The sequence below is a fragment of the Oncorhynchus keta genome, chromosome 9 (genome assembly GCF_023373465.1).
Source record: "Oncorhynchus keta strain PuntledgeMale-10-30-2019 chromosome 9, Oket_V2, whole genome shotgun sequence".
Lineage (NCBI taxonomy): Eukaryota > Metazoa > Chordata > Actinopteri > Salmoniformes > Salmonidae > Oncorhynchus > Oncorhynchus keta.
Window position 1 is genome coordinate 40068365 of NC_068429.1, and position 12164 is coordinate 40080528.

General features: G+C 46.0%; 2 protein-coding genes across 5 annotated transcripts in view; both read left to right on the plus strand.

Annotated features, from left to right (window-relative positions):
• Positions 1-3266, plus strand: part of LOC118388121 (ras-specific guanine nucleotide-releasing factor 2-like) — a 73635-nt gene extending 70369 nt beyond the window's left edge. For both annotated transcript variants that reach the window (XM_052525851.1, XM_052525852.1), the window contains 6 exons: positions 202-305; positions 414-498; positions 685-962; positions 1524-1641; positions 1763-1831; positions 1928-3266. In XM_052525851.1, the coding sequence (XP_052381811.1) occupies positions 202-305; positions 414-498; positions 685-962; positions 1524-1641; positions 1763-1831; positions 1928-2023 (750 nt within the window). In that variant the 3' untranslated portion in view covers positions 2024-3266. The remainder of the gene's footprint in view (positions 1-201; positions 306-413; positions 499-684; positions 963-1523; positions 1642-1762; positions 1832-1927) is intronic.
• Positions 3267-5299: 2033 nt separating this feature from the next.
• LOC118387775 (creatine kinase U-type, mitochondrial-like) lies at positions 5300-11822 on the plus strand. Of its 3 annotated transcripts, none has more exons than XM_052525854.1 (10): positions 5301-5458; positions 7734-7914; positions 8666-8864; positions 8945-9040; positions 9182-9403; positions 9934-10019; positions 10535-10658; positions 10765-10899; positions 11013-11138; positions 11268-11822. In XM_052525854.1, the coding sequence occupies exons 2-10, from the start codon at positions 7766-7768 to the stop codon at positions 11382-11384; spliced, it is 1254 nt and encodes a 417-aa protein (XP_052381814.1). In that variant the 5' UTR covers positions 5301-5458; positions 7734-7765; the 3' UTR covers positions 11385-11822. The 3 variants fall into 3 exon arrangements, with proteins under 3 accessions (XP_052381813.1, XP_052381814.1, XP_035632366.1); XM_035776473.2 differs by lacking the exon at positions 9934-10019 and adding an exon at positions 10319-10404; XM_052525853.1 differs by having other exon boundaries at positions 5300-5458; positions 8945-9403.
• Positions 11823-12164: the final 342 nt, after the last annotated feature.

Below are 12164 nucleotides of genomic sequence, written 5' to 3' on the forward strand. Positions count from 1 at the left end.
ACAAGGTGAAAAGTCCGTCGAGGAACTTGACCCTAATTCCTCCAAGGTCGCCTTGAGTAATGGCTGAACCCTGGCCATGACCTCACTTTCAGGGGGGATATGCAAAAAATACACTTATATAAGCTCCCCTTATTTGTGTATATTAGGGGTCAACCCGTTTGTAGTGCAGACATGGAACACTGTTTAATATTGGTTTACCAGGCGGAGTGTCCCAAAGCAGAGTGTTTTGAGTCTCTGTCTGCGATGGAGCTGGCTGAACAGATCACCCTGCTAGACCACATTGTGTTCAGGAGCATCCCTTACGAGTGAGTGTATATTCTACATCAGAGAATAGTGTGAGTGTATATTCTACATCAGAGAATAGTGTTGTTGTGTTGTTGTTGCATAGTTGTGGTGTGTTCCGTGTCCACCAGAGAGTTTCTGGGCCAGGGCTGGATGAAGCTGGACAAGTCAGAGAGAACTCCATACATCATGAAGACCAGTCAGCACTTTAACGATGTAAGATTTAAAACAGATCTATACTCAATAGCTCTATACCAGCCAGCGCTTCAGATCTATACTCGTATCTCAACATATTTCCCTGTCCCTCTTTTCTGTATCTATGCCTCTTTCCCACTTCCCTTATTTATCTCATCCCTCCTCTCCCTTCCCCCTCTCGGTTTTTCTTCTGGTTTCCTGCTCTAGATGAGTAACCTGGTAGCGTCTCAGATCATCGCCCATACAGACGTGGGCTCCAGGGCTAACTCCATAGAGAAGTGGTTGGCGGTTGCTGATATCTGTCGCTGCCTCAACAACTATAACGGCGTTCTAGAGATCACCTCAGCTCTCAACCGTAGCGCCATCTACAGGCTGAAGAAGACATGGGCCAAAGTCTGCAAACAGACCAAGTCGTTGATGGACAGGCTGCAGAAGACAGTGTCATCAGAGGGCCGGTTCAAGAACCTGAGAGAAACCCTGAAAAAGTAAGAAAGAGGGGAGATAAAGGGAGAATTTGTGTGTCTGGGTTTTGGTCACAGATTATCGCCACGACGTGTACCTGGGCGAACAGTGAACTCTCACCAAGGAGCTATGGGACGTCAGGTAGCCTTTCGGTTAGAGCGTTTGGGCCAGCTCGAATACCCGTGCCGACAAGGTGAAAAATCTGCCGATGTGCCCTTGAGCAAGCACAATACAATAGAGGCAGAATATTTGTCCACATGATTAAGCGCGTATTTAAAAAAAATAATTAAAGTGATGCTATAGATGTTTTGTATCATTTCAGCCAGTAGGTTTGGAAGTAGCGCTCACGAGTCAAAATGGGTCCCAGGAAATGGTGCACAGTCGTGTACTGTACATAGTCATCCATCACGTATGATGTTCCGTCCCACATTTTATTTATTTTTTTAATCCTGCAATTCGTATGATATGTTACGCATTTGTAAGGGCTGTAGATCATTTTTCAACCTCTTTAAAGGACTTGTGAAAAGTTAGGAAAAGCTTGAATACTATGTGAACATTGACTGATGGATTGGTCCGTGTTGCAGCTGCAACCCTCCCTGTGTGCCCTATCTGGGGATGTACCTGACTGACCTGGCCTTCATCGAAGAGGGAACGCCCAACTTCACCGAGGAGGGACTCGTCAACTTCTCCAAGATGAGGATGGTAAACACACAAATGCACGCACGCACACACAGTCAGTCAATCAGTCAGCCTGTATCTCTCTCTCGCTCTCTCTCTCTGCCTGTCTCATGTCTCTCCCTCCCTGTTCTCCTGTCTGTTCCAGATTTCTCACATCATCAGAGAGATCCGTCAGTTCCAGGGTGCGCCCTACAGGATAGAGCACCAAGCCAAGGTAACACCCGCCGCACAGTCAATCAATGTTTCTAGCTACAACCCTGTTCGAAGTAACTGACTCGCCGGGCTTCCTCTCCGTCTCGCTCTCTCCCAGGTGACTCAGTTCCTGCTGGATAGGACTCTGGTGATGGATGAGGACACGTTGTATGAGCTGTCCCTGAAGATTGAACCCCGCATCCCTCCTGGCTAAACACACAGAAACAGTCGGTCTCAATCCAGCTGCATCAGACACTTAGTAGTTAGTGTTCTTATTGTTGTCTGCTTGGTAACTATGGAACCAGTGGACGGGAGAGCCCTGAGAATCACCCGGTTAAGGGTTCCTCTTACTTTATCACCATTGCCAATGATTATGCTTAAGAACTCTGGTGAAGATGTGCCTTGCTTGTAAATATGTACATATCAAGATTTAGTAATACGCTGTAAAGTGTGTTTATAACAGGTTATAATGATTTCCTGATGATCTTGCATGCATTTCCATGTATCCATTTCCATTTGCTCTGAAAAAGGCAGGTTTGGCTGTAACTGATTAGGAGAGACGTCTAGCTTGTCGGACTAATGGCATCTGTGGGCAAACGAGTGGGGAGGAACAGTGGCGGTCACTATATTGCCCTCTACTGGTGACCAGCCTCATCAAATAGTGATGACATTCCCCAGAGGTTTTTGCACTTCCTTGAAGACATCTTCATGGGTCCACCCGAACCCGAATACCCGAGACCCGACCGGGTTCAAAATTCAATATTTTCCCTCGGGTCCGGGTCGTGTCCTGTCTGATTGTCATCATGTTTGATTGTCATCGAAACCTATTCTGTTAACCAGAAGACGAACTTGGAAGATAAACATAATTTTTGTTGTCACTCGGGTCCAATCGAGTCCATCTGTGTCTGTTGAACAATTACCTGATTGGTTCCGGCCTTGTTCCTGTTGACACACACTGATGATGTAAGCATGGACTTAACATCCTGTCATTTAGCATGTATATTTACTTACTTATGTATTAAGCATTTTAAACATTGTTTTACTTCTGTCTGTTATTGTATTCACACTGGACACTGACATCAATTCAACATCTATTCCACATTGGTTCAAGGTGAAATGAGGTGGAAACAACATTGATTCAACCAGTGTGCCCTGTGGGTTCTCTGTGTGAAGGTTTTCAACTGTTATTTGTTACAAGAAACATTTGAAGAACATGTAAAGGCATATGAGGAGCCACTTTTCTCAACCGTGTAATTTTGCACAATTCTAATATACTGTAGCTAATTCTCCCCAGAGCCAGACAGTGTATAAGAGAATATACATGTACAGCTTTACCTTTGCCAGTCCTGACCCAAATTGCAGTTTCAGAAATGTTGTTCAATCAAGTGTAACATGTCTGTTTTGTGAATGACGACATTCAAGTAAAGGGACTTGACCCAAACGGTTGTTAAAGTTTATTTACAACTTTTGTCTGAATATTTCTCAATTGTTGTAGCTTGTCTCTGGATTTGTTTATTTATTAGTATGTGTTCGATTTTTATCTGATCACTTGTTAAACAGTATTTTTTGGGAAATCTTGCGCTATTGATTTGAAAAGTATGTCAATAGATTTGTAACTTCTTGGATCGTTTAAGCGGTAGAGCACGTTTCTCTTTCCTTGCAGTGTCGTTCTTCAGATAACTGCTTTTTCCAGACTGCCTCAGACTACAGTCCTGAATGGCAGGAATCTTTCTCACATCCTGATAGTATCTACGGTCCTGAATGGCAGGAATCTTTCTCACATCCTGATAGTATCTACGGTCCTGAATGGCAGGAATCTTTCTCACATCCTGATAGTATCTACGGTCCTGAATGGCAGGAATCTTTCTCACATCCTGATAGTATCTACGGTCCTGAATGGCAGGAATCTTTCTCACATCCTGATAGTATCTACGGTCCTGAATGGCAGGAATCTTTCTCACATCCTGATAGTATCTATGGTCCTGAATGGCAGGAATCTTTCTCACATCCTGATAGTATCTATGGTCTTGAATAGCAGGATTCTTTCTCACATCCTGATAGTATCTACGGTCCTGAATGGCAGGAATCTTTCTCACATCCTGATAGTATCTACGGTCCTGAATGGCAGGAATCTTTCTCACATCCTGATAGTATCTACGGTCCTGAATGGTAGGAATCTTTCTCACACCCTGATAGTATCTACGGTCCCGAATGGCAGGAATCTTTCTCACATCCTGTCCTGATAGCATCTACGGTCCCGAATGGCAGGAATCTTTCTCACATCCTGATAGTATCTACGGTCCTGAATGGCAGGAATCTTTCTCACATCCTGATAGTATCTATGGTCTTGAATAGCAGGATTCTTTCTCACATTCTGATAGTATCTACGGTCCTGAATGGCAGGAATCTTTCTCACATCCTGATAGTATCTACGGTCCTGAATGGCAGGAATCTTTCTCACATCCTGATAGTATCTACGGTCCTGAATGGCAGGAATCTTTCTCACATCCTGATAGTATCTACGGTCCCAAATGGCAGGAATCTTTCTCACATCCTGATAGTATCTACGGTCCTGAATGGCAGGAATCTTTCTCACATCCTGATAGTATCTACGGTCCCGAATGGCAGGAATCTTTCTCACATCCTGATAGTATCTACGGTCCTGAATGGCAGGAATCTTTCTCACATCCTGATAGTATCTACGGTCCTGAATGGCAGGAATCTTTCTCACATCCTGATAGTATCTACGGTCCTGAATGGCAGGAATCTTTCTCACATCCTGATAGTATCTACGGTCCCAAATGGCAGGAATCTTTCTCACATCCTGATAGTATCTACGGTCCTGAATGGCAGGAATCTTTCTCACATCCTGATAGTATCTACGGTCCTGAATGGCAGGAATCTTTCTCACATCCTGATAGTATCTACGGTCCCGAATGGCAGGAATCTTTCTCACATCCTGATAGTATCTACGGTCCTGAATGGCAGGAATCTTTCTCACATCCTGATAGTATCTACGGTCCTGAATGGCAGGAATCTTTCTCACATCCTGATAGTATCTACCGTCCCGAATGGCAGGAATCTTTCTCACATCCTGATAGTATCTACGGTCCTGAATGGCAGGAATCTTTCTCACATCCTGATAGTATCTACGGTCCTGCTTTTACACCTGACATTGTACTTTGTTGTAAAACCTGCTGTTTCACCGCTGTATTGTTCCATGCACTTCCTTAGAGAATGTACAGATTTACACCCCTGCCTTGGAAATCAAATAAAAGTTGTTAATGTCACTTCTATAGTAAGTTGATATTCATCTCAACAGTCAAGAGCTGAGAGAGGGGGGAGGGGGAGAGAGACGCTATCTATGTTTGGAGAGGGGAGGGGAGGGATCTTTGCGTCTAGTACAGATCAAGGTCAATACAGGCAGCAGAGCCAGGACCATCCAAGGTGTTGCACCAGAAATACATTTGATTGGTCAGCAGCACAGCTTCTTACATACCCATTGGCTCACAGCGTAAATTCAGACATTTTAATTGGCCTAAAGCACAGATCCTAGTCACGTGTTAGTGGGTAGAGTGTGGGATCAGAAAGAGAAATAGACTCCTGAAAGAGAAATCTTTAGCAGGGAGGGAAACCAGCAGTGAAACAGGTACTGTACCCTCTATCTTTCATTCTGTGTTCCTTCTCTCTGTAGCTCTCCTCTATCTCTCATTCAGACAAGGGGGGATAATAACAGGCTGTTTTAAATGTATACATTTTAAAAGTTCTAGATGCAACCAAGTAGTTGTTAACATCTCCCTTCCACCTACAGGTTATTAGTTCAAGTTTCCTTACGCGTATCCTTATGAGATTTGGCTGATAGTTGTCACTATAATTGCTATATTGACATGACATTGATGGACAGAGCAGGAGTCTTTTGGCGTAGGGAACGTAGACTGGTCTACATGGTCTCGTCTGACGTTCTGAAGGACAGCAGAGCATCAGTTCCATCAGCACATTATTAGCTGTCATAACGGTCATGAGCTGCTTCACGACTTGAGATAATGCATCCTTTCGAGAGCTTTACAGAGAAGTAGTATTCCATCAACATGTGTTTAACACTCCTCTCCGTATGGCTAGTAGCATGAAATTGCTCCCCGACACTGATCTAAGGTCAGTTTTTACGTTTCTCCCCCTGGCGGTAAACTGATCCTAGATCTGTGGTTTCAGAGCTGGTTCTAGTGTAATCCTGGCTTTAAGGCTTCTATTACCACTGTGACTCCGAGGCATTTAAACCACCATACATGCCTGTCATACCAGCTGCTCGCCATTTATGGCATAACCTTATCACTGATTCACTGATTCATCTCTGTATCCATTGCTCTTTCTCTATATGTCTCTCTATGTCTCTCCGTGTGTGTGTGTGTCTCTCTCTCTCTCTCTCTCATCCACTCCCCGTGTCCTTGTCTTGGCCTGTGTCCTGTAATGAGAGGCTGTGACCGGTTCGGAATGTCAGAGCAGGACAGAACACGTGGCCTGCGGTGTTTTGATTCCTGAAAGAGCGGTCGTGGCATTAGACCGGTTTGGCACGGTTTCTCTCCTCTAGATTTCTATATAAATAAACATGTCTTTCAGCGCTGACTGCCTCCTCCTCTCAGGCTGCCTCATCCTCTCAGACTGCCTCATCCTCTCAGACTGCCTCATCCTCTCAAACCCCTCAGCCACCTACTTTGTTCTAGTCTGCTGTACTTAACTCGGGGGTGAACACAGCCACGACTTTGAGGTCAATAGTGTTGAGTTGACCCAGAGACCTTGTGTTCAGACACTGAGATGCACGTTGGGCTTCATTGAGCGGGTGCATTGTCAGCTTTGCAGCTAACTGACGATCAAGTCGAATTGTATTCTTCCTCCAAGTCGTTACTGTATTCTTAATGAAGAATAATCACATGGAACTTAGTCAACTGACGACTGCAGACAATGATGTAATAGGTGTGTAGAAGGATTAATGAAACAGAAAGTCAATCCCTGCGTCTGTTCTTTTAGTGACTAGACCTCTACAGATCTATATAGACCTCTCTGTTTTAAGACTGCTTTTCCTCTCTCTGTATCTCTGTCTCTCTCTCTGTCTCTCTCTGTGTCTCTGTCTCTCTCTGTGTGTCTCTCTTTCTCCCATCTCTCTGTCTCTCTATTTCTCTGTTGCTCCCTCTTTCTGTCCTCTGTGCTGAAGTGAAGGACAAGTGGGTGAGAACGACCTTTCACCTTTAGATTTTAGTCACAGGACATATGGAAAGGAATACCTTGCTCAGGGGCTACACTAAAGTTAGTTTTATCTTGGTGACCTACGATCGGTGTACAGAGGCAACTTCCTCCTACCTCCTCCCCCTTGATGGTGGTGGCCATTTTGCGTCAGCCATTTTGGGATAGTTAAGAGACCGTCCTGTGAGGCCAAATCAGCAGACTGAGCTTAATCAGCCATCTGCTGAGACTCCCCTTTCATACTGTAAGCTTGTTATCGACGACTTGCACAAACTTTATGAACTTTTTTAAAGTACTTGATATGATACGATTGAATGCAGTACAATCAACAAACTGGAAGCACATTGTAACTCAACTGAGGACATGGAGTCTGCTTGACCTGCATCATCCACAGTCTGTATTCGATGGAGAAAATGTAGAGGTCAAAGGGTGAAGAGGGTGACTGTCTGACTCTGCATCGTGAAGCTTGCTACAACAGAAAAAGACCGTCAGACAGGCCGAAAGGTTAAAGGAAGGAAGTGTACTGCTCTTAAGAAGCCAACGACAGTTATACATACACAACAAGAAACCAATGCATAAATAAACACATATTTAAGAATTTTGAGGAAGTACAGCCTTTTAAATGTGTAACTTATACCTTGTGTCTCTCTCTCTATTCTTGCCGCTTCCTCTCTCTCTCCCACCCCCAGTTGACCTGATTCTGACCTTTGAACCGTCCAAGATGGCGTTCTCCTTCACTAGAATGATGTCCAGCCGTAACACGGCCACGCTGTTGGCCAGTCTGGGAGCAGGCACCATGGCAACCTGCTACCTGATGACTGACAGCAACATCCTTTCCGCTGAAGAGAGGAGGAAGCTCTACCCACCCAGGTAGGACTACAAAACAACATGGCCTCTAATGGCCTGTGGACTACAAAAAGCTTGACCATATACAGACGACCTACAGAGGTTGGAGAAATAATTTGGAGCACATGAGTTGGGCCTGGGATAGCTGCACCTGTTGAATGGGGAGAAACCTGAATCTGACACGCAGTTTGCAGTCAGTCTGAAATGTAAGTCAAAGGTGGAGGGGTGGGACAGGGAATGAAATCTAAGAGGTTTAGTAGATACATCCTCTGCCCTTTCTTACATCCACATATAGTAGACACATATACACACACACACGTACACACACACACACACGTATACGCACACACACACACACACGTACACACACACGTACACATACACACACACGCGTATACACACACACATACACATACACGCGTATACACACACACGCACGCACACACACGCACGCACACACACACACGCACACACAAACACACAAGATCAGGAACTAAGCCTTGAGCCACAGATTAGACACATCACCAACACTCTAAAACAACTTCCTCTACTTGTCTCAATCAATCAAGTGACCAGTCAATCAATCAATCAATATGTACCTGTAAAAAATTTTTTTTAATCCACATCACATCCAAAACAGCAGTGTATAAGCTGTCCTCTTGGCCAGGACGGTGTCCATAATCACACTCCATTTGAAATGTCCTTCATAATGCACACCTTTCGATCTTTTCATCTCTATGGTTTGAATGAAAACTACTTCTCCCATCATCCCCAGCGCTGACTTCCCTGACCTGAGGAGGCACAACAACTGCATGGCGCACGCTCTGACCCCTGCTATCTACGGCAAGCTGAGAGACCAGGTGACGCCTAACAACTGGACCCTGGACCAGTGCATCCAGACCGGAGTGGACAACCCGGGCCACCCCTTCATCAAGACTGTCGGCATGGTGGCTGGGGACGAGGAGAGCTACAAGGTACGTGGTGGAGGTTACCTGTGTGCATCTTTCGATCTATCTGAAGGAGATCTGTTAACAGTCCATCCCGTCCTCTCCAGGTGTTCGCCGACCTCTTTGACCCCGTCATTAAAGACCGACACAACGGCTACGACCCCAAGACAATGAAACACCCCACAGATCTGGACGCATCCAAAGTAACTCTCTCTCTCTCACTCACACACACACACACACACACACACACACACACACACACACACACACACACACACACACACACACCGTATAGTTCATTGTCCTCAGATGTATGCACAATAACTGTCCCGTTCCCTCCTCAGATCACTAACGGTGTTTTCGATGAGAAATACGTTCTGTCGTCTCGCGTGCGCACAGGCCGTAGTATCCGCGGTCTGAGCCTGCCCCCGTGCTGCTCCCGCTCGGAGCGCCGCGAGGTGGAGCGTGTGACCGTGCAGGCCCTGGCCGGCCTGAAGGGTGACCTGTCCGGACGCTACTACAGCCTGGGAGACATGACGGAGAAGGAGCAGCAGCAGCTTATTGATGTGAGGCACTCACAAAGGACTGCTATCGATCTCTGTATCCCCCCCTCTCCTTTCCCATTGGTCTGTGTCTGCGTCCAAAAAGTACATGACTGCGTGTTTTCTTTGTAACCTGACTGCATACAGGATTCTTCTTATCCGTGATATTGCCTGTTTGTATTACCATGTTAATGGCAGGGACTATTGTGAAGACTGAAACAGTGCCACAGGAACCTAAACTGTAGTGACAGCATTGTCACATCTGTTTTATCTGGCCCGACTCTTCTGAAGACATAGTTCTCGATTGCACTAATTTATCGTCATTCCCCATTGGTAGCCCATCCAATTATTTCAGGGAAGTTTTGCAGTTACCAAGTTAATTCACTCTGTCTAGACACATTACGGTGACATCATGTTGCTTTTAAAGCCCAACGGCTATGATAAGGATTGAAAATAGAGGCAATCCTTTGGGGATTTGGGAGAGACTAGACTAGTGTTGACCTTCAACCCTCAGTCTCATTGACCTTTGCCCTCTCACCCTCACGTTGCCTCAGGAGCACTTCCTGTTCGACAAGCCCATCTCTCCTCTGCTGACCTCTGCCTTCATGGCCCGTGACTGGCCTGATGCCAGGGGCATCTGGTAAGACCAGAGCAGTAGAGAGCCGGACCCTGTCCCTGTAGATTTAAAAGCCTGTAAGACTATCTTGTATTATAATAGCTATAGAGATAGTACTATCTGTGAATAGAGGAATCTGGTGAGACGAAAGGAGTAGAAAGCAAAACCATGTTCCCATAGCATTAGAGGTCTTTGGGGAAGGTTTCTTCCTCTCAACTCCTTTTCCCCAAAGTAGAATTACCTCTATGTAGTTGTAACCCTGACTTCCCTTTCCTTGACCACTACCTTCTCCTCCTCCACCTCCTCCCCCCTCTCCCCCGTAGGACCACTTCCTGTTTGACAAGCCTGTCTCCCCCTTGTTGACGTGTGCCTTCATGGCCCGTGATTGGCCCGACGGCAGGGGCCTCTGGTAGGGTCTACAAGGCTCTTACTAGCAGAAGCCTCTAACCAGCATGTGTGTTCTGTGATCATAGACGTTGACATAATCAGTGCAATCAACAAATGTTTCTGGATTCTTAGGAATGTGTTCTTTCTTCCAGGCACAACAACGAGAAGACCTTCCTGATCTGGGTCAATGAGGAGGACCACACTAGGGTCATCTCCATGGAGAAGGGAGGAAACATGAAGAGAGTGTTCGAGAGGTTCTGCAGAGGACTCCAACAGGTACTTTACATGTTACGTCTTAGTGGTTTAGTGATTTTTTGGGGGGCGTGAATGTGAACACACAGTATACAGTATAGAATACCTCACGTGTCCTTCCATCCTCTAGGTGGAGAAGCTGATCCAGGAGAGAGGCTGGGAGTTCATGTGGAACGAGCACCTGGGTTACATCCTCACCTGCCCCTCCAACCTGGGCACTGGACTCAGGGCTGGAGTGCACGTCAGACTGCCCAAACTCAGCAAGGTAACACACACTCTCTCTCTCTTCCCTAATGTTTTTACTTGAAGTGTCCCTGTGCATTGACCCCCTCCTTCCCAAGACAGAGCATTGATTAAAGTTCTGTACTTAACCTGCAGGACCCCCGCTTCGGTAAGATCCTGGACAACATGCGTCTGCAGAAGAGAGGGACAGGCGGAGTCGACACGGCCACAACTGGAGACACCTTCGACATCTCCAACAACGACCGTCTGGGAAAATCTGAGGTAAAACTAGAACCGCTATTCTGAGACTGAATGACCGAATGAAACCATAAACTATCTGGGCCAGAGATAAAAGAAAATCACCTCACCTCGACTGCTAATAACTGTGTATCCGTGTGTGTGTGTGTATAGGTGGAGCTGGTCCAGTTGCTGGTTGATGGAGTCAACTATCTGATCGACTGTGAGAAGAGGCTGGAAAGGGGCCAGGACATCAAGATCCCCGCCCCCATCGTCCAGTTCAGGAAGTGAAACACCTGAGCCCCACCTCTGAGAGGAAGTGACCTGCTCTGCGGTTAGGGAGAGCAGGAAGTGAGGCGCCAGCGAGGAGGCCTGATCCATCCACTCGTGACCAAACTGAGCGGTTTGGAGTAAAGTAGCAGTAGTATGTCATTCTGCCCCCTGAACAAGGCAGTTAACCCACTGTTCCCCGGTAGGCCGTCATTGTAAATAAGAATTTGTTCTTAACTGACCTGCCTCGTTAAATAAAGGTTACATTTCCACTAGTCCAGGTACAGGTGTTGGTGTATTCCCCTTGTGGTTAAGGCTGGGGTTGGGGGTATCATAATCTGATCCTAGATCTGTGGTTAGGAGCAACTTCTACCAGGAGCGAGAAATCTTACCTGTAACACTAACCTCAATAAAAAAATCTACCTTAATAAAACATTGGATTTCTGATTCACAAAACGACTCATTCTCGGACTCGGCTCACTTTCCAAGGCGATATTACAGCGTGTTCCTTTACTCCTCCTGCTAACTTCACTACCTCACTAAGAGTTAAAACACCTTAGCAATTAACAACTGACTTGGACTTTCCATAACGTGTCCATACATGTCATTGGACTTTTCATGTGCAATGGCATCGATGATTCACTTCCTGTGAAGTTGACTGTACATGGCTGTGTTACGGATGGAAGTCTGGCGTGTGGCGGAAGTCACTCTGGAGAAGTGCTAAAGTACTAAATGTGAAATATTTACAGTTCTAGTCACACCGGTGTATCTGTCTCCCAGCAGCTGATCTGCCATAATAGG